The following is a 26,662-nucleotide window of genomic DNA, read 5'->3' on the forward strand; positions in this document are numbered from 1 at the left end:
TCAGTCATGCTCTGACGGACGGGAAGTCCAATTCCCAGACCTCAGCTGTCTTTCTTCCTGTCCCAAGTGAAACTGCCAGCTCATGAATGAGTGCTCAAAACCTGTCACTTCCATTTTTCTGCACATAGTATCTTTTTTTTCTAGAGCCTACAATTCTCTAATTATTAAAACAATAACAACAAAAACACACCTGCCAGTGGTCACCAGTGAACTTCTAACTAGCAGGGACGGTGCCGGTGCTCCTTTTCTCACCATCTTTCTCATCACGTGCTGCGAAGGACCAGTGCTCGAGCCCCTCCTTCTCTAACACTGGAGCTCGCTACAGGCGCCCCGAACAGCACGGATTAAACTGCTCGGGTCCACTCAGACGCAGAGTTTTATTTTTATTTCTTTATTTTTAAAAATTTATCTTTCTTGATTTCAGAGAAAGGAAAGGAGAGGGAGAGAGAGAGATAGAAACATCAATGATGAGAGTCATTGATCGGCTGCCGCCTGCACGCCCCCGACTGGGGATCGAGCCTGCAACCCGGGCATGTGCCCTGACCAGGAGTCAAACCCCGATCGCCTGGATCCTGGGTGGACGCTCAACCGCGGAGCCACGCCTGGCCAGGCGAGATGCAGATTTTTAAAAATAAATTCTGCAAATGTATTTTCTCTTCCCTTTGATCTTCTTAATAACATTTTCTTTTTTCTAGCTTACTTTATTGGAAGAATACAGTATGTAATATATGTAACATAAATATACATGTTTATCGATGGTCTATGTTATCGGTAAGGCCAACAGGAGTGAAGTTTTGGGAGAGTCAAAAGTTATACATGGATAAAAAAAAAAAAAAAATTTAATTAAAAAAAAAAAGTTATACATGGATTTTCAACTGGGTGGGGCTTGGCACCAGAAACCCCGGGGGTCACCTGTGGTTCCTTTCCTACATTTGACTGCTGCTTCTCTGATTCTGACAAACTGTTAACAACCTCAGTCTTCCTTAACGCTCTGTCTATGCTGTTTACTCAATATCCTTGAAACCTTAATGATTTTGCTGGTGAATTATGGCCGTGGGCCAAATCCAGCCGGCCTGTTTATGAGTGGTGGAAAAATATTTAAAAGAGAAGAATATTTCATGACACATGAAAATTATATGGAATTCAAACTTCAGTGTCCAACAGGAAAGTTGTAATGGATTACCACTACCCTCATCTGTTCATCTGTTGTCCAGGGCAACTCTCGGGCTGCAGGTAACAGCAGAGCTGAGTAGCCATGTGACAGGCGGTCTGGCCTGCACAGCCAAAATTACCGACTATCCAGACCAGTGATTTCCCACCGGTGTGCTGCGGCACATTGGTGTGTGGCAAGAATTTTCAAAACATGCAATACCTGACTACTTAATCAGGGGCACTGACCTCTTCTCCCTTAGATTGTCAAATAAAACAAATGACAACAGCCAACACAACAGTAGCCATCCGATGTAACTGAATCAAAATTATACTTATTTTTTGTCACATCACAGAATTTTAGTAATTAGTTTGTGTGTCATGAGATGAAAAAGGTTGAAAATTGCTGGTCTAGGCCTTTATAGAGAAAGGCTGCTGACCCATGGATTAAGTTTCTGCCTTTAAACACCCTGCTCAACCTTCATCTCCATCTACTCTTTCATTTGTCTGTCGTCCAGTTCCATATTGCTAACCTCTCTCAAATTTCCCATTATCTCAAACTGGATGTCTAATTTAAAAAATTTTTAAAAATATATCTTTATTGATTTCAGAGAGAGGAAGGGAAAGGGAGAGAGAGAGAGAGAGAGAGAAACATCAACGACGAGAGAGCTGTCATTGATCAGCTGCCTCCTGCATGCCCCACTGGGGATCGAGCCCACAACCCAGGCATGTGCCCTGACCGGGAATAGAACGGCGATCTCCTGGATCCTAGGTCGATGTTCAACTGCTGAGCCATGCCTGGGCAAACTGAATGTCTAATTTAAACTGTCTGCTTTCCCCCCAAAACCCTAGCTTCTTATCAAGGACGCTCTCATTTCTATTAGGGCTATAGTCAATTTCTCAATGAACCAGACAGGTGGATTTAACCTCCAGTTAAAAATAAGAAAACTGAGATCTAGAGCTAAGATGAGAATCTGGGTGTCCTGCTCTCTCTTTCATTGGCACTAAGTCTTGAAGACATATCTTTAGATAGTACATTCAAGTTAATATATTTTACACAGAAGTCCTTGTTAGAACCCATAAATAAAAAATATTTAAAGTAAATCATTGTTCTCTAAAAACACTGTCAAATATTACAAAGAAAAATATGCTCTGGCATCACTTGAATAATCCTGGTGGCTTATCCTGAATTTACCACTACTATTGTATAACTATTGGCACCCTTATTCACAAAGTTCCAACACTTCTGCTTAATCTTTCACTGAAATGAAATCTTATTTCCAATGAAATTTTAATTTTTTTCTTCTAGGAATCACCTGATTACTTTTACACTTATCTCATTACTTCCCAGGGGTAAGTATACGACATACCAGCAAAGAGATTCAGGCATATTTCGCAAAATGATACATATTCTAAACATTTTAACTGCAACTATGCTTTATTGTTCAACCATTCAGCAATCTGACATTGAGCACTGCTTAGCTGACTTGTGTTAGGTGTTCAGGTTAAAAGTAAACCCTACTTGGTTCCTGACCCTTGGGAAGGTTCCACAGTCCAGTGGGGATGACACACCCAAACAGGCAAATACAATAAAATAATGAATAAGCATAGAGAGATAAGACCATGCTCTTACTGGGAAAGATGACAAAGGGCACATATCTCATTAGGAAAGCAAACAGCTGTTAGAGAACAGAAGAGAAGAGAGGAGTCTTAGGTAAAGCAGGTCATGAGACACACACAGAGGCTTCCGTGTAAGCTTATAGGAGGGTGATGTGGGGAAAGAGTGGTGGGGGTGGTAGAAAGAGAAGCAGGGGCCAGACCCTGGGGTGTACTTCTTGTAAGGGGGTTGGCTTTGGTTGGTGGGCTAGGGAGTCACCAAAGGAGTTTAAGAAGGAAAGTTGTATAGCCAGCGTTGCAGTTAAAAAAATCACTGGTGCACCTGGCCGGGTGTAGCTCAGGGTTGAGCACTGACCTAGGACCCAGGAGATTGAGGTTCGATTCCCAGTCAGGGCACATTCCCGGGTTGCGGGCTTGATCCCCAGTCGGAGGCATGCAGGAGGCAGCCGATCAATGGCTCTCTCATCACTGATGTTTCTATCTCTCTCTGTCCCTCCCCCTTCCTTTCTCTGAAATCAATAAAGATGTATTTTTTTAAAAAAATCACTAGTGCTGCATGAGCTGAGCATTTGAATGGCTGGACTGGGGGCAGGGAGAAAAACTGGGGAACTGGGCCAGCAATCCACGCCAAAGGGGAGGAGGTCAGAACCAACTCTCATGTAGGGTTATTTTCTACAGCTCCATTGGTCTTATCTGCCTGTATTGAACTGTTTGTAATGTTTCAGGAACCACTGTATACTTAAGGTATAATAGTCTAAAAAGAAAACCCTAGCTATTCAATAAATGACTCTGTTACCATTCAGGCTTCATCTGTAATACAACCTTAAAATATACTCACTGTTTTAATAGAGACAAAAGACTGTATGTTTAGGCTCCCAGGACTCATGGATAAGACTTCCACTCCCCTCTAAACCCCCCCCCTTCCCATGCCCATTGATGCAACACCTCAGGCTTTCTTAGGTGCACTGAATCCAGCTAGGGTATTAGAAGTCTTATTTTGAATCCAAACACCTTCACAAACTTTGCTCAACAGTATTTACTACAAAGGAACATTTTCAAATACTGTACACAGGAGTTATAGGCAGAAACAAAGCATATTATATATACACATTTTGAACTACACAAAATCAAATCCTAGATCAACTGAAAATGGAATATATAATCAGTAAAGATCACTGTGGTCTTCTAAGGTGGAAGGGGAAGAAAGGGAAAGAAAAATCAGACATAACGGAGTTCTTTTCTGGTTAGGGTCATGTACTAAATGATTATTTTAAGCACTTCTCTAAGGCATTTTAACTCCTCAAAAACAGAAAATTTCTCAGTCCAGCCTTATCTATAAATAGTGCTTTTGCTGATTGTCAATTTGTTTTAGGCTAGTTTAAAATCAAGCTTAACAGCTTAAATGGAAGGTTTACATGACTGAGTTAACTCAGGTGTACTCATTATCTTTATGCATGGTTAAAATACTTAAATACAGTTTTTAAATCCATGGACACACCCATTCTTTCTTGTGCTTTCCAGACTCATTGGATCTTTGGAAAATATCATAGCAGAAAGTATCCAATATAAGCCCCTGGTCCTATAAAATAAAATGTACACACTTAACAGTAAGAGATTTTAGAAATTTCTAAAAATTAACTAGCAACATAATCCACTTAATAAACATTTGTAGCCCTGGCCAGTGTGGCTCAGTTGGTTGGAGTGTCGTCCCATGCACCGAAAGGCTGCCGGTTCGATTCCCGGTCAGGGCACATGCCCAGGTTGTGGGTTCAAGACCCAGTCAGGGTACATGCGGGAGGCAACTGATCGATGTTTCTCTCTCTCTCTTCCTGTCTCTGTAGCTCTCTAAAGTCAATTAAAAAAACATATTAAAAAAAGAAATTGTTTTAAAAATAAATAGACATTTGTAATAATGCTTTAGTAATAGATACAACTTATGTTTAATTTAGGCTTATCGTCTGCTAATAAACAGAGAAACAAAGTCTTCCTATAACTTTAACTTCTGGAGGAAAAATTTATGTTTCATGTTTTTATAAACATTTTCACATTGAGAGCAATTATATATAGTCTATAATCTCTGTCAAAATGGCAATCATTATTGAAGCTACAAAGCAAATCAGTAACAAACATGAATTAATACATTCAATAAATGTGTAAATAAGAGAGTAAAATTTAAAAACAGGGCTGCCAGATAAATACAGGATGCCCAGATAAAACTGAATTTCAGATAAACAAAATTTCACAATTAAGACTTTTTTTAAAAAGTACAGTAAATTCATTTGTTAATACAATTGTACTTTATGGTATTGAAAAATAACTGTAAGTGTTTGAAACGACAGATAAAAAAATATACTTCCAATTATTCAAGACAAATGGAATTGACTCTAGCTTCTTGCTGTTTGGCATTGAATTGATCAGAAACAAACCAAACAATGAGTTGGTCACTTGTGAAGGAAGAATCAATCTCTTATTTTTCACATCAGGCATTTTTCTTACAAATTACTACTATTCATCTCTCAGTAGTCTAAGATCCCAAGCATTTAAAACTTGTACTTCTCTTTGATTTACTTTCCAGTTAGCTGTCACAGAAGAGGAATGAATTTCAGAGCTACTGCCCAGTGGAACGACCAGCCTGCCGTCTCCCTAATCCAGCAGACACTATTATGTGCCCCTGATGTGATGAAATGCCAAGGATAAATAGGGAAGTATCACTTATGGTAAATCCAAGCTCAATGTTTGTGATAAATTAAAATTTTCCAGTTTACAGAGAATACAAGGAATAGAGGAAAAAAGAAAAACAATCAAAATAAAAGTGAAACATTTTGCTGTTCTGGCCTCTCCAATACGTCAATTAAATAATAATAATAATAAGAAGAAGAAGAAGAAGAAGAAGAATGTGCCACATTAAAAGAGATTTACAGAACATCACCACCAGATGCATGATCATGGATAGGATACTAGTTTTGGGTAAACAGCTATAAAAAAAGACCTGTTTTAGATAAGTGGGGAAATTTGAATATATAGGTGTAATTTTATTTTTTTCACAATTGCATAATGAGGTTTAAACACACACACAGGGTTTGAACGTAATGCTGTAGAGATAGATACTCTCCACAGAGTGAAAACGTGTCTGGCAACACACGCTCATGAAGAGCTGTTTTAACTGTCCCATGAATCATGTTATTTCACAAAAGTTCACTGAAAATCACCAATATTCAGAAGTTCATCAGTACAATGATCTTTCTTTTGCTTCTGAATTAATCTTTAATGATGAATCATATGGCATATTGAAAACAAGACAAATGGAAATCGCTCTCTTCATCAATATCTGGTGGGGGGAGCAGTGGAGGGTAGAAAGGGAAACCTTAAGAGATGATAATGCATCAGTTCTTTAGAAGAAACCTGATCTGACATCCACTCTGCCAGTTCATTCTGATGCTAGGAAACACCCTTAACTCCCCATGTGTTGAAGCTAAAGCCTTCAGCTGTAGATCCTAGTTAATAATTTAATCTAAAACCATTGCTACCATCTGCTCAGTCAATTTCAAAACGTCTGCTATCAATGTGACTAGTCGAGTCACAATATTCATGTGACAAATGTTGCAACAAAAGAAAGGCGAGGCAGACAGAAAACGTGCTATGAAAAAGAGAAACCCCATTCAAAAGTTCAAAGCACAAAAGGAGCCCTGCTGACTTAGCATTCAGAGTTCCACCCTGCCTACAGGGCTGGAGGGATGCACGTTTCTAACCAAGGGAATGTGACGGTTCAGAGACTGTCTGGAGATGATGCACGCAAGGTGGGGCGGACAGGCAAGAGCTCTGTGAAAACGGACCCTGGGGTTGGAAATAATGGTGAGCAGGCCTACAGTAAAGACAAGTTGCAAAGGGGAGATTTCATAGTTTCCTAGAAAGTTAGAACTGAAAAGAGTACTAAGGAGTACCAAATCAATTCCTTTAATTTTACAAAATAAATGACTTGCAGTAGATCACAAAGTTACCCAACATCTGAGCTAATTTATCTTGTGCTCAAGTTTTCAATACACGATGCTACCTCTCCCTTCAGGGGGAAAGGGTTGGTGGGACGAGGATTCCAACTGTCCACGCTCATTCCTGCCTCTATGCCTTTGCCCTGGATCCCTGACATCTACTTGGCATGCCCCTACTCATTTTCCAAGTGGTAAGTCAAAAGTTAATCTTCCTTTAGAAGCATTCCTTGACAGAGCTGTAGTAACTCTTTATTTCAAATATATATGTCATTTTACTTCAAGGACAACTTCCACAAAAGTGAACTATATCTGCTTTGAAGAAAGAGAATGAATTTCATTAACTGTATGAATCTTATACTTGAACCAGTGATTCTTCATGGCAGGTTGTACAGCCCTAATCCATCCACCTAAGTAGTACTGATTCATCTCCTTCATTCCACTTAGCCTATATAAGATACATAATAAAGGCTCATTTCAGGAGAGAAATAATATATATGAGTAGAGCTACATATCAATGAGTTCAATTGTAAAGTTAACTCACTTTACCTTTCCCAATTCTACTATCATTCAAAAGACATTTTCTGAATGCATATTAAGAGTCTAGCACATCAAGCAGAAGAGAATCACTTTCAATCACTTGGAAAATAAAATGTATTTTCTGTGCTACTTAAATTTAACACAGTCATATCCTTTTATAATAAAAATAATTTAAAGGGACATGAATCTTCAAATTTGAGAAGAAAAAAATTAATGCAACCTTTCTTCTAAAATCTTCAAGGAAGAGAAGAAAAATCTCATTGTGAAATGGAAAGCCGAAGTATAATATGATGAACTTAGAAATCTAATTTAAGAGAGTCATGTGATTAGCTAAAGTGCTTTATTGTTTTATAGTCTGAGCTCTCTCCTACTTTTTAAATTGGACAATATTTTTTAAAATTGCCTGATTGATTGTGTTACAAAACCTACAAGGAATCCAGACTTGAGGAGAATTTTTTACTTAGAAAAAAACTGAGCGCAAAGGAGATTTCCTGATCTAGACTACCCGGGGAAAGCTGACAAAATAAAGTAGAAGGGCGCCACCTACAGGAGGATGCTGTACGCTTAACAGAACACTCGCTCAGGAGAATGGTTCCTGCTCCTGTCTCCAGACAGAGGGTTTGGAAGAAAGGGCTCTATTTTAACACCCTCCAGTTCATGGTCATACCGCAAAAGAACGTCCGCATCTTCTTCTACCAGAGAAAGACTCTGTAATCTCTGTGCCCCCCTTGAGCCACAATTTACACAAAGTTGATACCTCCAGAAAAAATGATGAATATTCATAAACTACCCCATATCTGCAACCAAGTTCAGATTAAGGAAGCACCCCTGAGTCATGTAAAACCATTTTAAACCAATAAAGGGGCAGCTACATGGATCTGCATAACTAGGCCAAGAAAAAAGAGGCCCATGTCAATTTATAACCAAAAGGTAAAAAACAAACAAACAAAGGAATCCAAAGGAGAGTGTTTTTCTTTGGACAGAAGATGATTCTGAAACCACACTCTCCATGAACATGAAAAATGCTTTATTGAATTTTAAATGACCAGAGGGAAATCAGATTCATTATCACCTAAGCTCTTTCCAATTAATGATCCACAAGTATAAAGATTTAGGGAAAAGGATCATTTGAGCTAATTACTTTGCAAGCTATAGAACAAGCTCACAAACTGTTCAGTTTTTCTTTTCACTCTTTCCTGTGATGTCTCGTATTGTTTCACATATGGCTACCAGGAATGCTACAATTAATAAGCTGGTGTGAGCCCTTGCTTTTGTTAAGAGGCCAGCTGGTTCACATGCAAAATGATAATTTGAGACATTAAGACAGACTGCTTCGGTTTGTTGATGAAGTGACAGCAATCTTTATAGTTAAATGTCTCCAACTGCATTTGGCTTTCTAGTCATAGTAAAGGTTGATCTAGGCAAGGATAATATTTATCTGATTACTGTTGTTGTTTTAAAAAATTAAATGGCTTTAAACTACTTAATAAATAGCAGCCACATTCTCCCAGCAGAGAACCCATATCTCCTATTAAGCAGGAGTGCCGGGAAGGTTTGGTCATTATGCTGGAGGTGTCACAGCAGGAGCAGAGGAAGGTCAGCCTGCCATAAATGACATTCGGGATTAGCCCAGAGAGGGCAGAATTTCCATTATAGTCAGGCAGTTGAAGACTTTTGAAATTAATAAAACCTTCCTATAAACTCAGTTCCTCATATTCTTTCGCTGATTTTTCTTTTTCAGTTCAGAAAGATAAGAGTATTTTTAATAAGTAAACAAGAAATGAGAGCAAGGGACAAGAATAAAAACATCGATTATTGTATAGAGACATACTGTTCCGTATCTCTAAAGCCTAGGGCCCTAATATTTCTAAAGCAAGGGTTTCACAGTGTAGATTTCTGAACTGACAGGGCAGAGTGCCTCCATGCTTGCTGGCATTCCCTGGTGCAGAGGGCAACACAATCAGGGCACAGCTGGAAGGGCAGGGAGGCATGGTGATTGCACAGCCTACATAATTAGGCTCACAGATCTCAGGAAAATCAAATGGCAATCAAAACAATGATGCTAATCCTAGGTAATGCTGGCCACTGACTTTGCAAAAACGATATGCTTAGCTCCTCCCCACCTGCATCAGGGAGAGAGGTTGAAAGCAAAAAAAATGGTAATGGAATTCTTCACATCTTAGCAAAAAAATAATAATAATAATAATATTAGGAAGAACTGAAATCAGCAGTCTTCTTCATATACTTGACAATATTTTTAACATTCAGCCAAAAAATACGAAGCTTGGAATTGTGGATATTTTATAATTTGTTAAATTTTTGCTTTTTTCACTAAAGAAAACAGGCAAAGGGGGAAGAATTCACTATAGGAATTTGACCTACAATGAAGACACAGGCAATCAATGTTTTCCTGAGACAGAATAACAAGAAAAGACATTTGGGGAGAAAAAGAAAACTGATAGGTTCCTACAATGTCACGCAATTTTCTCAAACCTCTCAAGTTATAGCAACTCTTGGAAGAGTCAGCTAGATCCATTTTTAACATCTTATCTGAAACACTTACCTCTTCATGACTGGCAATCCATGTAAATCATCATATGATAAAAACAGTTCAAATGAAGCTGCCACAATCAATTTTCATTAGCAAACCACATTTAATTAAGTATACACTGAGGCTATCAAGGGTAGTCCTAAAAGATCCACACTATTCCATACCTCTCTTATGTTTACGCACAATCACCTTTAATCTGACCAGAATTTAATTATTACCACTGTTTTCTAAAGAGAAATACTCACCAACTGTGCCCCACTGGATAGAGGAATCAGCCACAGTCTCCAGACAACACATTACATTCATTATCAAAATATACCCAAGAGCATCTATGCAGAGCTCATTCCAGGGGGACATTCCACGTTGAAATAGGAGAAAATTCACTTCCTCACTCGGTAACCTCCCTCTTCCTCTTGTCAGTACAATCACAACTGCCCACCAACAACAGTAACACTATATTCTGAACTTTCTAGCTTCACTTCAATTGTGTTTAATACTACCATCCTATCCCCCTCCCCCAAAACAGCTTCTGCTCTCTGCAGCTGCTGAATGCCACAAATAGCTTCTTGTACCATTTGACTTAGAATGCACCCCAAACTAGACGTGTTGAATGGCAACGTGAATGCTTCATTCAGACAGAACTAAAATGTGTAGAATCCTAAAAACATCACAGTGGCAAAGACGGTAAGTTGGAAGACTTGGGGCAGAGAAGGGCTCTCAGCAGTGGCCTGCAAATTCTTCTCAGGTCCATGCAGATGGCAAGGGCCCGATCTCAGAAGATTCCCACAGTGATCAAAGGAGGACCAGCTAATTCCCCTCCACCTGCCATCTAGATGGCCTTTCCCTACAGTTGCCTCCACTCTCCACAAGAAGTTTCTTTTGCTTCCTGCTTTCCTAATAAAATGTACCGTGTACCCTCAATCGATTCATGCTCTAGCATCAATTATCCATTCTTAGGTTAAATGTCTCTTAACACTTAAATTGTTAGGCTTAATGCTTTGTGTATTTTACACATGGCAAGCCCCCCTCTGATATTTTTGTAACCTCCTGGAGAGCCAGAGCCAAATCCACGCAGTTAGTTGACTTTGCACAGTGCCAACCTTGGGGCCAAACAAAGTCAGCTGCTCTGTAATTTGATACAATGTGACAACGTGTAACAGTCAAGGGCACATTCAAAGAAAGGGGATTATCGCTCACCTTTATGAAATGGGTAAGGGAGGGAAAGGCCAGAAAATTTAAAAGCATTTGTCCTATAGTGCCATAATGGTTTAACCTCTACAAAAATTTTCTTTAAGAAACAGCTTGCAAATACTAAGCAAAAATGTCCACACAGACGGCTACTTCAACCTCATGAATGCAAGTCATTTTTTGAAAAGCTTCCCTGTATGCTAAATGGAACTTATTTTCTTGAATACGAAGTATATTGGCAATCAAATGATTCCAGGAGCTGTTGGACAAGAGGGAGAAGTAGGAGTTAAAGAAAAAACCCTCTTCAGGTTGTTATAAAGGGGGAGGGACAGGTGAACCTGTAGATTACATTCTACCTGCTCTCTTTCCATCATCTTTTGGGCCTCAAATTAATTGCCATTTCTTCAGGCAAGCAAACCGTTCCTGACCCTCTGACTCTGCTTATACCTTCTATTACTGTCATCGAGACCTGTACTTTTCTTTCATAGATAGCACTGTGTTTGTGTAGTTACTTGTTTGGTGGCTATACCTCCCCCTAGAAACACAATCTGGATCACAGAGACCTTGGCTCACTGGATCCACAGGGTCTAGGTGCTATAAGCACCAGATCTGATACACAGTAAGCATGCAATTAATATTTTTATTAGAGGGGTGAATTACAGGAAGAAAAGAAACAGTTTAAACAAAAGAACTCACCAAATAATACTCAGCCTGTCACCTACTAAGAGTATCAACTCAACACAGTGCAGGAGTGGTTTCTTTCCATGGACTCCCCTTCTTGAGGTTTTTTATAAAGGCATGCTCAAATTCACATTATGTAAGAAAAATAATGGCATTCACAAGGATGATTCTCTCAGGAAACCAGAATACGAAACCCACATCTGAAACCTATATGCTTGTATCAACCATTTTCACCTCAATAAATTTAATTTAAAAAAAAGAAAACCAGAATACTCCAATCTGACTTTATAAATTAAAAGAGTAAATTCAATAAACTTACTTTTCCAATTATTCTATGTAATTAAAACTTGGGGGGAGGGGAGAAAAGTTTATGTTTGGCCTTAATTCCCCACTATATAATATGTTCTCATGGAGAAACAGTAAATAATCTAAGCAATGACACAGGAACTCCAACTTAAACACTCTAAAATGCCACTGAAGAATGAGGCACTCCATAGATAAGCACAACTTACACAAACACAGGTAAGCACAACTGTACAAACAAACCTTCTTTGAATGAGGCAGAGAAAAATGCGTTACCATGCATATATTAACATCTTCAAAGTATTTTTTCAAAGTATAATTTGTGGTAATAATAGAAAGCGAATCTTCAAAAAAATTTTATTCTGCCATCCAATTTTTTTGATAAAGTAAAGACCTTAAAAAAGTTTTATCAAGAAACAAATAGCAATCAAATGGAATCTCATTACTTGGAAATATTTATTTCTTCATAAACATCCAGCTATCATAATAAAGCATGAAATATTAATGTTCCTTCCTAGCCAGTTTTTTAAAAATCAGAATGCTATCTTCTTGGGTGAAGAAAATAATTTGCTGCCATCTCACTACATAAATAATTTAATTTGCAAGGTTAACATGACATTTATACAAGATATTTTTTCTATTGTCCATGATACATAGACCCTATCAGAAGATCAGCAGGGGAGCAGGGAAAACTTTGTAAACAATTTTTAAAACAAAGCACAGTGTCTGTAGGTTGTGTCTGGTGCTAGTATTTCCTCATACTTCAGAAAAGGACATACCTCCACACACAGCAAGGAGTTTCTAGCAGCAGAGCTGGAGAAAGATCCAGAATACTTACACTGGCTTATTTCCTATTCCCTTCATTTTAGGATCCAGATAGCATTCATTCAACTTTCTGAACCAACTCACCATGAGTTCAACTTTCTGCAGGGAACACATGAGCTTCAACCAGATCTCTTGACCGCTGTGTAAACAGATTGTGTATGGGCTGGTAGAAGTAGGAAGCTACTGTCGTGACTTTGGCATAAAATGACGGGGGCTTGAACTAGTGTTGAAAAAGAGAAATGGGTAGATTCAAGGTATATTCTGGAGACAGAACAGAAAGGTAGGAAGAGAAGATAACTCCAGCTTTTTGCTTAAGGTGCCTGGTGATGCTTATTGAGATGGGGAACCCTGGAGGAGGAATGGTTGGAGGGGAAAGGAATCAAGGTGCGTCACTCGCAGCCTTTCTGTTAGGCATGGAAGTGAAACCTCACATGGGTAGCTGCATGTGAGTCTGAAGCTCAGAAGAGAGGCCAGAGCTGGAGATTAAATACAACTTGGAAATGAGCACACTGAAGGTGCTTAAAACCACTGAATGAGAGCATCTAGGGAAAGAGGGCAGGCTAAGAGCAGAGGGCTGACCGGTAAGGCTCTGGGTCAGAAAGAGGAAGAGCCATTGAGGGAGCCCAGAAGTGGCCCATGACGCGGTGTCTTGAAATCCGAGAGAGGAAACTACGTGAGGGTGGGGCTGGGGAGTGGCAGTCAACTCCACAGAACATGCTAGTAAATTAGGTGAGGCAAAGACAGAAGCCCTTGGCACCCCCAAGGAGAAGGCCCAGCACAGCGGAGGGTCAGAAACGCAGATTCAGGGAGACGAAAAGTGAAGAGAAGGGCGAGCTGGGGCACCAGGCGGAGGCCGCCTGCTTGACGAGTAAGTTTTGCCTTGAGGCTAAACAGAAAAATGGATGGACACTGAAGGACAGGTGGAGTCAAGAAAATAATTTTGAAAACTGAAATAGGTCATTATAGCTTTCTTTTTCAAAACACTTTTGGATTGTTTCTCTTCCAGCTCTTCTAATTTGTTTCTGAGAGCACGGGCCACTGAAAAACCTCTTTTAGATTCACATTACAAAACAAGATTCAACAATCTGGGTTAATGAATAGCAATAATCTTCAGGCAGAAAGGCTGGGCATTGTTTCCTAAACTGATGTTTCATTAATTAGAAAAAGCACCCCCGACCCCCATCTTCACCCTTTCAGAATCTTTCTGTACAACCTTTCAATCATCATTTTCCCATCAACTAACAATGGCTGGGTTCAGGTTCCAGAACATTCCTGAGAAGAATCACTCATTTGGGCTCACCAAGGACATTACGGGAAGTCAGGCCCAAAGTCTTGCAGCTCACCCAGCATTTTTTTGTATTTATGAAGAAATACTAACTGAGGCGAGGGGGGATGGGAGAGGCAACAGATTCAAGAGAATATTTTAAGAAGAAAAGGCTGGAGCAAATAGCTCCAGGAAGAGATGACAATGGGACTGAGACAGGGGAACTCTTGGTTGGTTTACTGATATGGAAACATCATGAATATGAAATCCTGGAACAGATGAGTCACTGAGAATGAAAACTTCTCTGAGGATTTAAAAAGGGAAACCCAAACCTGTGTCTTTGCTGTAGGTCCAGCCTGGTGCCAAATGGCAAGACTGCTGTGTATTTTATAAGCAGAGAATCGTCTTCAGGGAAACAAAACAAAAGTCACAGCTAGAAGTTAATATTGTTCACTGTGAACTGAGCATTTCATGTCCACTATCTCATTTAACTCACATCACAGCCCTGAGGTGACCGAGATGTTATTATGCCCATTTTTCAAGTTGAGGAAATGCAGACTCGGTAAGAAGCTAAGTAATTTTCAGAGGTTACATAAGCCTTGCCAAGTGGTAGGGCGTGAATTCAAACCAGGTCTAGGATGCTGGAGGCTCCTTCCTAACTACTTGCCATTCTATAGGACTTGGGGGAATACCTATGGCAGACTGAGCACTTAGCTTAGCAGCAGAGAGCTGAGCCCCATATATACTCATACAAAGCAAGAATGCTGAAAGCTAAAATTAAGCCTGGATTTTAAGTACACATTTTATTGGGTACAGAAAAGTGCACAGATTATGTGTGCGGCTCAATGAAATACCACAGAGTTAACGCCCATGTGACCAGCATCCAGATCAAGATACAGATGGTTACCAGCTTCCAGTACTCCCCACATGCCCTATCCCCAAAGGTAACCACTACCCTGATGATCACCAGAGATTAGTTTTGTCTGCTTTTGAATTTTATGATTGGGCTCCTACTCTTCTGTCTTGGGTTTATTTCACTCAACATTATGTTTGTGAGGGTCATCTATGTGAGTGCACGCAGCAGGAGCTTGTTTATTCCTACGGCTGTATGGTAATAGAATTACTTATCCGCTGTATTACTAATGGACATTTGTTGCTTTCCTAATTTGGAGGTTTTCTGAATAGTGCAGATTGAACATTCTCATACATGCCATTTGGTGAACAGATTTATGCCTGTATGTTGGGCAGACTCCTAGTAGGGGAATTTGCGGGTTCACAGGGCACGCATATATTTCGCTTTAGTAGATACTGTCAAAAGTTTTCCGAAAAGAAAGGACTAGTAGAGTGATTTAAAGATTTTCTTCCACAGCAAATGGGCTTTCAAGTAAAAACAGAATTTTAAAATACTGAAGGATATCATAAAAATGATCACTGGGTCATTCTTAAATATAAGAACTAAACTAAAAAGTTAGTTTTTGTCTCGGAAAATCATCTGAAAGATGGAAGTCCTGCCTGCCAAATCTTTGTGGAATAAAAGATAAAGAGAAAATTGATCGAAAGGGTCTTGAAAGGATTGGTGAGTATAGTAACTGGGCTGGCTGCAGACTAAGGTAGAGACAGAGAGCTGTTGGCCAAAGATTACAATTTCTAGTCCTTACCTTGCTATGTGAGCCCTGGAGCTTTAATGTCTCTGGGTCTTGGTTTTTTCACATTTGTAATGATAGGCTTGCGCTAGTTGAGCTCGAAATTCTATTTTGGGTACAGAATTATGTGATACAGAGAGATAAAAGACAGAATGCTTCTGTCTGTCAGAAACAGCAAGAATTCAGTCCTATACGCTCACTGTTTAATGCACCCAAAGCCAGGAGATACAAAACCACAGCTGTAATTCAGATGAAAAAAAAAAAAATGAGGTTAGCTGGGCTGCTACATGAGTGAATGCAGGGGATCTAAGTGTTGGAGACACACTTTGGGATTTGATAAGGGAGTCTTTTAGAAGAAAAAAATGATTTAAAAATATTTGGCCAAAATGATCCCAAGATTAAAAATAAAACTTTAAATGTTCTCTTGGGTTACCAAGTTGTGATGTTAAAACACCATATTTTGTCATAGACAGCCCCCCAGTTTTCTTTCTTTTTATATATGCCACTTCTCTGCCTCTCTTCTTTTACCCAGAATACCTGTAGTATATGAGACATATTCCAGTGGGTTTACAGTTTTCCTATTTTTATTATGTTTTTCAATATCTATGGTCCTTATACTTTTCTTGAGTGAAGAGCTTGATTTTTATTCTTTCTTTCTTGTTTAAAAATAAAAATGTGGCCCTGGCTGGTGTGGCTCAGTTGGTTGGGTGTCATCCCAGGCACTGAGGGGTTGCCAGTTTGATTCCCGTCAGGGCACATGTCCAGGTCATGGGCTAGATCGCCTGTGGAGGCATGCAGGGGGCATCTGATCAGTGTGTTGCTCTCACATCCATGTTTCTCTCTCTCTCCTTCTCCCTTCCTCTCTCTCTAAAAATCAATTTAAAAAAGAGAGTGAGAGAAAGTGATACAAGACTGAAATGGGAAAGTTCAAAAATAAAAATGTGTAAATTTACTAATTTTCTTCTGCATGCAGTTTTGGGTACATACCATCAGTTTTGAAATTTAACTTTCTATAAGAGTCTGCTTTTGTATTTAAATATCCTCTTTACCTTCTTTTATTTTAGTTGTAATACCTATTAATAAAGTTTAAAATAACCTGACACATGGTCTTAAGTTGAATAAAACCCATCTTGATAGCATTCAGAAAATATTTGTCCTGTTTGGTACATTTCTGAAATTTTTCCAGAATCTATCCTTGCTTCTTTGCACTTTCATATGTTTTAAAAAGGTAATACATCCTGTCATGTGTCTAACATTAGCTTGTCTTTGCTTTGCAGTGTTTAAACAAGAAAGTCAATTGAGCCAGCTGTATAAGCAGCACACAAATCATGTCATCTCTCTTCATCTCCTCTTGATCCTACTGACATCTGAGGTCAAACCAGCGCTGTGAGGCTGCACTGAATTTTGCACAGATAAGGATTTCTTTTGTAAACAAATATCTTGGAAATTAAAATTAAGCACAGAAAAAAAAAATTATGGAACACCAAAAACCATACAGACAGTTAAATGGCCACTCTGACTTTGCACACCAACAGCAGTCTGGGGGGCTGAAACAGAAAAGGCAAACGTGCAAAAAAAAAAAAAAAAAGTTTCTTTTCTTATTTAAATCTTAATCTGAAGTGACAAAAGAGTAATAAGGCTTATCAGGCTTGTGGCACCATGAAAACAAATCCCCTCACTTACATCCGTGAAGGATACAGGGCAAATGAGAGTGACGGGGGATTAGCAGTGCCCAGACCCTGGCTGACAGCGTTTACATATGAATGGTAGGAAGAAGTGGCCACTTACTACAACCTGACCCATCCGCTGAGGAAACTGAAAACCCAAAGTGAAAAGAGGCTCTGGCGCTGCAGTACGACGAGTGCCAGTGCGACGTGGAGAACCTATGGGGCATTTAACACACAAATGACAGAAAGAAAATGGGCACTTAATAGTTACCAGGTCTAGCCAGGTTCCAGTCAAGTTCTGCGTGCATTATCCCATTGAAAGTTCACAAGAATCTTGTGCGTTAGGCGTTTTCGACATGAAAGAGCTGAGACCCAGGGAAGGTAAGTGACTTGCCCATTGTCACAGAGTTCCACTGGCAGGGCCAAAGTCTTCAGCGATTTGAAAGCCCCACACAAGAGCCTGTGAACTGGAAGCCAAACCTTCCTTTTTATTTATTTCTATTTCTCCTCTGAGGTACATGGGCCATTTTCCAATTCATATTTTGCAAATCACTGGTAACTGATAAATAGTGTGTGTGTGTGTGTGTGTGTGTGTGTATATATATATGACTCTGATGAGAAGATTATGAAGAGAAAGAAAGTTATTTGGCATAATTATAAGGCTTTTTGGTTTTTAATCCTCACCTGAGGATATTTTCATTAATTTTTGGGAGGGAGGGAGGGAGGGAGGGAGGGAGGGAGGGAGGGAGGGAGGGAGGAAGATCGACGTGTGAGAAAACCACTGATCAGTCGCCTCCTGCACGCGCCCTGCCCGGTGATGGAATCCATAACCTAGTTACGTGCCCAGACCAGGAATTGAACCTGCAACCTTTCTGGTGTACGGTTCAACACTTAACCAACTGAGCCATCCAGCCGGGCTATAAGGCTTTTAAGTAAACATAATTTTGTATTTATATTTAAATATTTATAAAGGCAACATCAGATGATTATATGACAAGCCTAAAATATCAAGATTTTTTTTGTTGTATTACTTCAAAAAATATATTCTTAAGTGGTGAATTGGAATAATAGAGAAGTAAAGAAGAGTAGTAAAATGTAGAAAAAGAGTCAGTTTCCATTCAGAAGGAAGATATGAAAACACATTTAGAAGGGGAAAAAACAACAGCAGCAAAGCAGGTCTGAATTAACAACTGTGCCAGGTGCTAGGATCCAGGAAGAAAGGAAAGGGACAGCGACAATTTAATAGCCAGCCTGGTTTGCAAACACCACTGTACAGTAGGTTTGCTCATCCCAAGTAAATGTTTCTTTTGGAAAAATAAATATGCTGAGACAAAGAAAAGAGACTGGCTAAGAAAAGCAAGAAAATGTAGACAATATCTGAATAAAATGTGTGTGCAGTGGATCAAATAAAACTGTAATTTCCAAAGTAAGGATTATATCTCAAATTCATTACACATATAAAATAACCAAAGCAAGCAACAAAAAACAGTATCAAGTTTTTAAACTTTGATGGCAGGGGTGGTACATCAAGTCAGTAGCCTGTTTTTCTAATTTTCATTCTTTGACTAGTCATTCAAAGAGTTATCTATGAGCTTGTTATTTTGTGTTTTGAGAAGAAATGATGTATAATTTGTGATTTTTCCTCTAAAAGATGAAGGCAATAGTCAGTTTCCACAAAAGTAAGTGATTAAGTAGGTTATCAACTCTGTTAATTTCTGACTCTGCTTTTATCAATCATCCTATGCAGACACAATTGTTCTCTATTTTGATACTAAGGCAACTAACTGTTTTAATATTTAATATGGACAAATTCACCACGTTGGCAAAGCATGGCCCAGGCTCAAGTCTTTGCTTGTCCTATACATCACAACTAAAATGAATGGCTTTTAGAGTTGCAATATGAGAGTGCAGTACTTTTTAAACGAAGTCAAAAGCAAGTCCTCTCTTTTCATTAACAAAAAATTTGTGCATTTCCGGCACTAGGGTCTTGATGGGGCCTTTGACAAAGAGAATGACTTTCATAAAGGCAGCATTAGAAAAACAGTGCTAAAAAGAAGTCAGCATCTCAAATGTCCTATTTTTACACAACACTTGGAAAAAACGAGGATGAGCCTTTGATATTCTACTACCCCAAACAATCTTCATTTCTCCAATTTATTATTGTTAACCCTTCCTGCACAAAGTCAGCATATAATAATGTAAGATCCCTTGGCTGATTTTTCCACTGGAGCCCTTAGAAGTCTGAGACATATTCAAAGGCAGGCCTTGGGTCAACTATGATGTTCCAGGGGTCAGGGAAAGATCATGGATCAGCCAGAAATAAAGACCCCTTACAGCTGTCGGAAAGGGCATTCAATTTTAGTGTTTGTCAGAAATAGTGCATTCAATACCAAGGTCCGCTGGAAATCAAGTCTTCCTAAAAGAAAGGTTCCCAAACTCAAAGATTCCTATATCCCAATCCCATTTTTTGTTTTGCTGTGTTGGTGCAGCAGTTTTCTACTGCTATTGTAACAAATTACCATGAATTTAGCATCTTTAAATAAAACCCATTTATCATCTCACAGTTGTGTAGGCGCGAAGGCCAGCAGCCTTGGCTGGGTTTTCTGCTTAGGGTCTCACAGGCCTCAATCAAGGTGTTGGCTGGCCTGGGCTCGTATCTGGAAGTTGTGAAGGAAAATTTGCTTCCAAGTTTATTCAGGTTTTTGGCAGAATTCAGTTCCTTCTGTTTCCTAGTAGCTCCCTCCATCCTCAAGCCAGCAATGAATCCTTCTCACACTTAGATTCTCCCAACTTCCCTTCACAATCAGCTAGGAGAAAGCTCAGCTCTTACAAGCTTGTGTAATTACATTAAACCCACCTGGATAATCCAGGCTAATGCCACTATTAAAGTCCCTGAGTAGTAACTTTAATTACATCTGCAAAGTCCTTTTGCCATACAGTGTAACACATTCAAAGGGAGGGCACTGGGGGCTGAAAGTCACGGAAGCCAAAATTTTGACTATCACAGTTGGGAGCGTTTTCCATTATTTGAATTCCTCAATTCCAGAAAAGACCATTATGCCTTTAAAAGAACAAAATTCCTCAAAAAGACCATTTTACCTTGGTAATCAATGATGGATTAATCATTGTTTACCTGTGCTCTTCTTGAATGGACTAATATTTTTCATTTGAAATCACCATTCTAAGTAATAAATACTACAGCCCCAGCCCTGAATACATGGCTTTTGCTGACAACCTCCAGGTCATTTACTCCTACAGAATATTGTGGTACTGCATCCCAAACACAGTTCTTCCAGGTAAAATCTGAATAAGTATAGGATTTCTTAGCATAGTTATTTCTTCCAAGACAAATAATCTTAGTTGAAATTCTTTGTGCATTTCGACTGCTTAGAAATTATTTAGCGAGAATAGCTGGCATGAGCCAAAGCATCCCCAGGTGTAAGTTTATAACTTTATACAAGGGCAGGGTAATACTTTTTATTTTGCCTCCAATACTAAACTGGATGACACACCTTAATTTGCCCTCATATTTTCTGAAATATTAATGAAAAATTCAACCAACATTTATGTGATTCTTGGCATGATAATTAAGAATATACATTCCCTAGCTTTATCTTTACTGCATAGCACAAGACAGCTGTGTGACAGAGTGAGAGGGGGCACAGAGGAGGGTTCAAAACCAGCTTTGAAATGCTTGTTGTGGAGGGCTTCCAAGAGGAGGGAACATCTGAACTGAGTCCTGTGGGTCAAATCTAAATGTTAGGGAGAAGAAACGGGAGAAACAGATATTCATCTATGCAAAGAAAGACAAACAAAAGTGATTATGGAAGGGGGAAGAAGCTGGTGAGAGCTGAGGCTGATGAGGGAAATGGGGAAATAGTCTTTCATGAAAGGAAATGGGAAGGTGGGGAATGAAGAGTGCCAACCGGAGAAGAAACAGGAGGAGGTCTGTCCGTTGTTCACACTCTGGATAGAGTTTGGAGAAGGAATCAGAGAGCAATTAGCCTACAATCAGGGAGTTAGGAGGCAGATAAACCAATAAAAGCACGAGATGCTAATCGTTACCACATTAGGCAGTGCTGGCCCAGGGGATAAAGAGGGAAGATGGGTTCCAGAACATGCAGAAGAGGTGGACTGACAGGAGGTGGAGGAGAAGAGGAGAGGAGGGGGGCAAAGAGGACTGCCAGCCTGCTGCTACATTCGGGACACCTCATCTCAGTTTATTCCCACAACATCACTGCATCTAGTAGGCAGGGAGGTCACTGGTATTTAAATGAGGAAAATGGCTCAGAGAGGTTTAGGGGCTTCTTCAGACTTAGTAAGTGATAGACCCCAGATCAGAAACTCCCTCTGACTCCCAGGTAAAGGGCCTTTCTACTTCTCGTGCAGAGTTTACTCACAGTTAAACCACATCATGAAGATTTCAGGCTCATCATCCTGAATGTGCATTTTAATAAGACCTCCACTGGTCATTAAATGATGGGCCCATCATTTGCATTTTTTGAGTTGAAAAGACAACCTATCGGTCAAAGTGCCCATAACTTTATAACTGGAACAGTTCACAGAGATAAAGGAGAGAGGATTCACTCCCCAATGCAGCTAAGCACTCATCGTTCGGGGGATATTAATAAACAACCTATGGGTATGCTCCGACATAAGGTCCTGAATAATAACCAGCTTGTTCTCACAGTATCCAATACGGACAGAAACACAGAACGACCAAATCGAAAGCATATTTAAAGAGAAAATGGGGAACAAGAGTTGCAATGGAAGTAGGATGAAATGCATACAGAGGAACCCGAGAAAATAATCTAGTGGATCTAAAAATTTCAAACCAGGGATGAGAAGACCAAGTGAAATAAAATTTCTATAGAAATAAAAAAACTTGAACGTTTACATAATGGTTTGCCAAGAGAAAATAACCCCATATTTCTAAAGATAATTTTACCACTTTTCTTTTTTTGTCTATGCTTAATTGTCCATTCACCAGACTATGCATTGGGGCGGGGGGGGGGGGGGTTTAATTGAAAACCCAAGAGGGAAGAAAGTGCATAGATAAAGAGTCTGTTTCTTCTTGGTGAGCAGATTCTCAGTCCTTTAGTCAAGAGAAATAAAACCACTTCAGATGGGTGCTTGAGAGGAACCAACAGGACCTGGCCATTTCCCTGATGGTGACCTGCCACTTCAAAGACCAAGAAGGTACCTGAGAAATGTACCCCCCCCCCCCCCGCAGCACCACAAAGCCTAGACTCATTTGTTCTGAATGACTGAATTTCTAGAAACACATTAACCTTCCTCCTCCTTTATGATAAGCTTTCACCTCTCACAAGCCATTCATGACTGAAGTCTTTGCAGTAGATTCTTCTATTGGTTGCTACAAAAAAATAAAACTCCAAAAGTTAAAAATCTCTCTTGCTCTGCTAATTGCCTGCACATTTTCAGTCCCACTGAAAGTAGAGAAATCCACTTTTATATTTTAAGCTATCCTCAAAAAAGTCCCTTTATTTTCCTGGAGACTGATAGCTCAAGTCCTTTTCACCTGAACTAGGTTAAATATTACTTTTCATTCCTTTGATCCATAAATATTGACTGGAATTCCTTCTTGGTGGCGTTATTGGGCTACGCCCTCAAGGAGCTTAGAGTCTAGCAGAACCTATCACTCCCACACACAATAGGAGGTACATGGAGAACAAGCAAGTCCCACTCAATGGGGTGGAGGGGTAAGATCCTGCCATCGGTGTTGACGACAGGAAAGGAAATGACTGCATTCTATGAAAGAGTAAAATATCCTGCACTTATGGGAGGATTGTCTGCTATTCCTTATAACATATCAAAGCTCAGCAAAACAAATATACACATAAGAATAAAAGCTGAGCTGCTGCCCGGCCAGGCGTGGCTCAGTAGTTGAGCATCAACCTAGGATCCAGGAGATCTCGGTTTGATTCCAGGTCAGGGGCACATGCCCGGGTTATGGGCTCGATCCCCAGCAGGGGGCGTGCAGGAGGCAGCCAATCAATGACTCTCCCATCACTGATGTTTCTATCTCTCTCTCTCTTTCCCTCTCCCTTCCCCTTTCTGAAATCAATAAAGATATAGTTAAAAAAAAAAAAAAGCTGAGCTGCTTATTAAACATGTAAGATAGCTTTCTAATTTGAACAGGCTCCCTACTGTTTGGTCCTTACTATCATAAAAGTCATGGGAATCAATCCCCTAAAATTCCAACAGAAACTCTTATCGAACTTATTTAATGAAGATGAAAGGTATAGCACAGTATCTGCCTTAGCACAGATTACTACCTTTAATGACAAAATGAGATAGGGTGGAACGGTCTTCATTCCCATCACAGGAAAGATAACGATAAAGGCCTCATGTACTATGCACTCTGGAGGGGAACACAACTCACCCGGGGCTGGAGTTTCACAGGGAAGTCTTTTGCTTTTCTGCCAGACTAAAGAATTTGACACAGCTGCAAGTTCCGTGGTATAAAAAATAATTCCTCTCCTCTATGGTTTAATTTTTGACCTGTGATTGACACCCCCAAATACAAGAGAAATTGCCAAGTCTTGAGCTTTTACTGAGTGAAATGGAGTTTTGAGCAAAGGATTGGCACAATCTCACTTATGTCTATAAAGGTTCACTCTGGCTGCGGGGTTGAAAACAGGCTGTACAGGTGAGCTATGATCGTAGTCCAGGTAAGACCCATGCAGGTAGGTGGCAGTGGGGTGGTGAGAGGGAGTCAGATCCTGGAAAAGATTTAAAAATAGTCGACAGAGTTTTCTAACACATCGAAAGTAGGGTACAAGAGAAAAAGGAGTCATATGACTTCAAAGTTTTTGGTCCAAGCAACTGAAAAGAAGGGTTTGCCACCTACTGAAATGAGGAAGCCTGCAGTCAACTGGATGTGGGGGCAAAGGTGGCGGGGTGGGGGTGGGGGGGCAGGAGTTTTTATATGTTCATAAAGTCTACTAGATATGCAGTTGGAAATGTAGAGAAGGCAGCTGGATACTCATATTTAAAGTTTAGGGGTGGATACTCATATTTAAAGTTTAGGGGAGAGGTCTTGGCTGGGGACAGAAATTCAGGAGTTATCAATATATCACAAATATTAGAATCAGGGAAGGACTCCTGACACTGACCAGAGAATTCTCTTAGCGTGAGCGAGCACTCTCATTGTGCGGTGCGGGAAGCACCCCTTCGGCAGAGAGGCGCCGGCTCCCTCTCCTTTCTCTACAGCATATCCACGCAGTCTGACCTCACTTTAGACATCGCCCAGGGCGGGAGACAGACAGGTAGCTGCTCCTCAGCCACAGGGCATGAAGGTCACCCTCCAAGGTGAAATGAGTGAGGGAAAGGGAAATGAGAAAGAAAATCTAGTCAAACACAGTCCAAGGTGGCAGTCTAGGAGAACCCTTCGGTGTGTCACCTGGCCAGGGACTCTCATCTATTGCAGGGGATCCGGTTTTCCCCTCAGTTCACAGATACGTTATCTTTTGCAGATAACACCAACAAAGGATCTATTCATCAATTTCCTGATGGTAAGTGAGGGCCTGGGAGCACCTAAGACAAACTCATTCTCAGCCAAGTTTGTTATCATAAGCAAAAAAGCATACAATAAAAATTCAGAATATTTGCCATACCAACATTAACTTTCTATGGGAAGCAAAAAAGGCACCAGACGGTTAAGCTTTAGACGTTCTCCATGGGTGACTAAAAAGAAGGGGTCTCTATAGAAGGAGTCTTGTAAACCTAAACCTAGAATGAAGGCAAATAGCAAACTAATGTTTTATATCTAAACCATGCTTACGGCCATCAAAACTTCACTCATCTGCACTCAAGTCCTGCCAGCGTGTATGGACTCTGCATTTGTGGAGAGACGGGCAGACAATGTCATCATTTGAGTAGGGCTACTTTTTTAAACTTCCATTGTAATTTACCGACAATTCAGCTGGACAACACTTCTGCTCACCAGCCAGCTCTCTGAGGTGAAAAGCAGGCTGCCAATTACTGATAGAAGAAATATACCAAGAAGAGAAACACCCCAGCGATTAGGGAGAGCTCAGCACCAATTCCTCAGCAATCAACCTCAAATAAGGCCTTTCCCACCTATGGAAGGATAACACTACCCATCCGTCCACTCCTCCTATCTAGATAGGGAGAGATTTTGTGAAAATAAAACAATTTCATAAAAGGCACCATATGAGAGGTCCAAATCTTGTTTTAAATTTTTATCAAGCACTTGTTCTGCCAGGAAACATTTCCAAAAAGGAAAGGTTTTGTCCCAACTGCTGTGCAGCAAACACTTCCACTGTTCCGTTAGAACAGCACCAGGACCCTCGCACTGCCTGCCACAGCTTTCAAACTATTTGTGTTGCTACAACACTCATTTGCCAGTCTGTGTGACTTACAGCACTTTGTATTCATCTGGGTACAGACATACGACCGTGATTCCAGAAAACTTTACAGAAGTTGGTATAAATATGCTGCGATGGAAAAACAGAAGTCTAGCCCTGGAGAGTTTTGCTCAGTGGTTAGTGTGTTTGCCCTCAGGCTGAAGGGTCCCGGGGTTCGATTCCGGCCAAGGGCACATACCTCAGTTGCAGGCTCAATTCTCTGCCCTGGTCAGGGCGTGGGCACGAGGCAACCAATTAATATGTGTCTCTCATATCGATGTCTCTCTCTCTCTTTTTCTCTCCCACTCTCTGAAAAGGAATGGAAAAAATATCCTCAAGTGAGGATTAAAAAAAACACAGAACAAACAGAGCTTTACTTTTCTCACTATATAATTACACCATATTTGCAAATTATGGTACAAATTAGTCTTGACTTTCACAAGCCCAAGGTAAGTCTAATCAGTAACTTTATGCAGCACTAGAGATGTTAAATTTAAATAGCATTACTATAAAATAGAAACAGACTCATAGATGCAGAGAACAGATGGATAGTTGCCAGAGGGGCGAGGGAACAGGGGGATGGGTGAAAAAGGTGAAGGGATTGAGAAGCACAGATTGGTAGTTACAAAACAGTCAAAGGGATGCAAAGTACAGCATAGGGAATACTGTCAATAATATTGTGATAACTATGTATGGGACTGGGTGGCACTGGGAATATCAGAGGGAACACTTTGTAAAGTATATGTTTGTCTAACCACTATGCTGTACACCTGAAACTAAGACAAAATAATACTGAAGGTCAACTGTAACTGAAAAATCAAATTTTAAACATAAATAAACAGCATGACTAATACTTTTGAG

General features: G+C 40.0%; 1 protein-coding gene across 7 annotated transcripts in view; it reads right to left on the reverse strand.

Moving 5' to 3' along the window:
• Nucleotides 1-26,662, reverse strand: part of NHSL1 (NHS like 1) — a 199,690-nt gene that overhangs the window by 64,230 nt on the left and 108,798 nt on the right. Inside the window, exon 1 of one of the 7 annotated variants that reach the window (XM_087817645.1) lies at nt 10,086-10,314. The exons of the other annotated variants lie outside the window; for them this stretch is intronic. Coding sequence (XP_087673771.1) covers nt 10,086-10,197 — 112 coding nt within the window. The 5' untranslated portion in view covers nt 10,198-10,314. Of the gene's footprint in view, nt 1-10,085; nt 10,315-26,662 lie in introns of those variants that run through there. 7 annotated transcript variants of the gene reach the window in all.

This window comes from Miniopterus natalensis, chromosome 5 (assembly GCF_054644295.1).
Source record: "Miniopterus natalensis isolate mMinNat1 chromosome 5, mMinNat1.hap1, whole genome shotgun sequence".
Lineage (NCBI taxonomy): Eukaryota > Metazoa > Chordata > Mammalia > Chiroptera > Miniopteridae > Miniopterus > Miniopterus natalensis.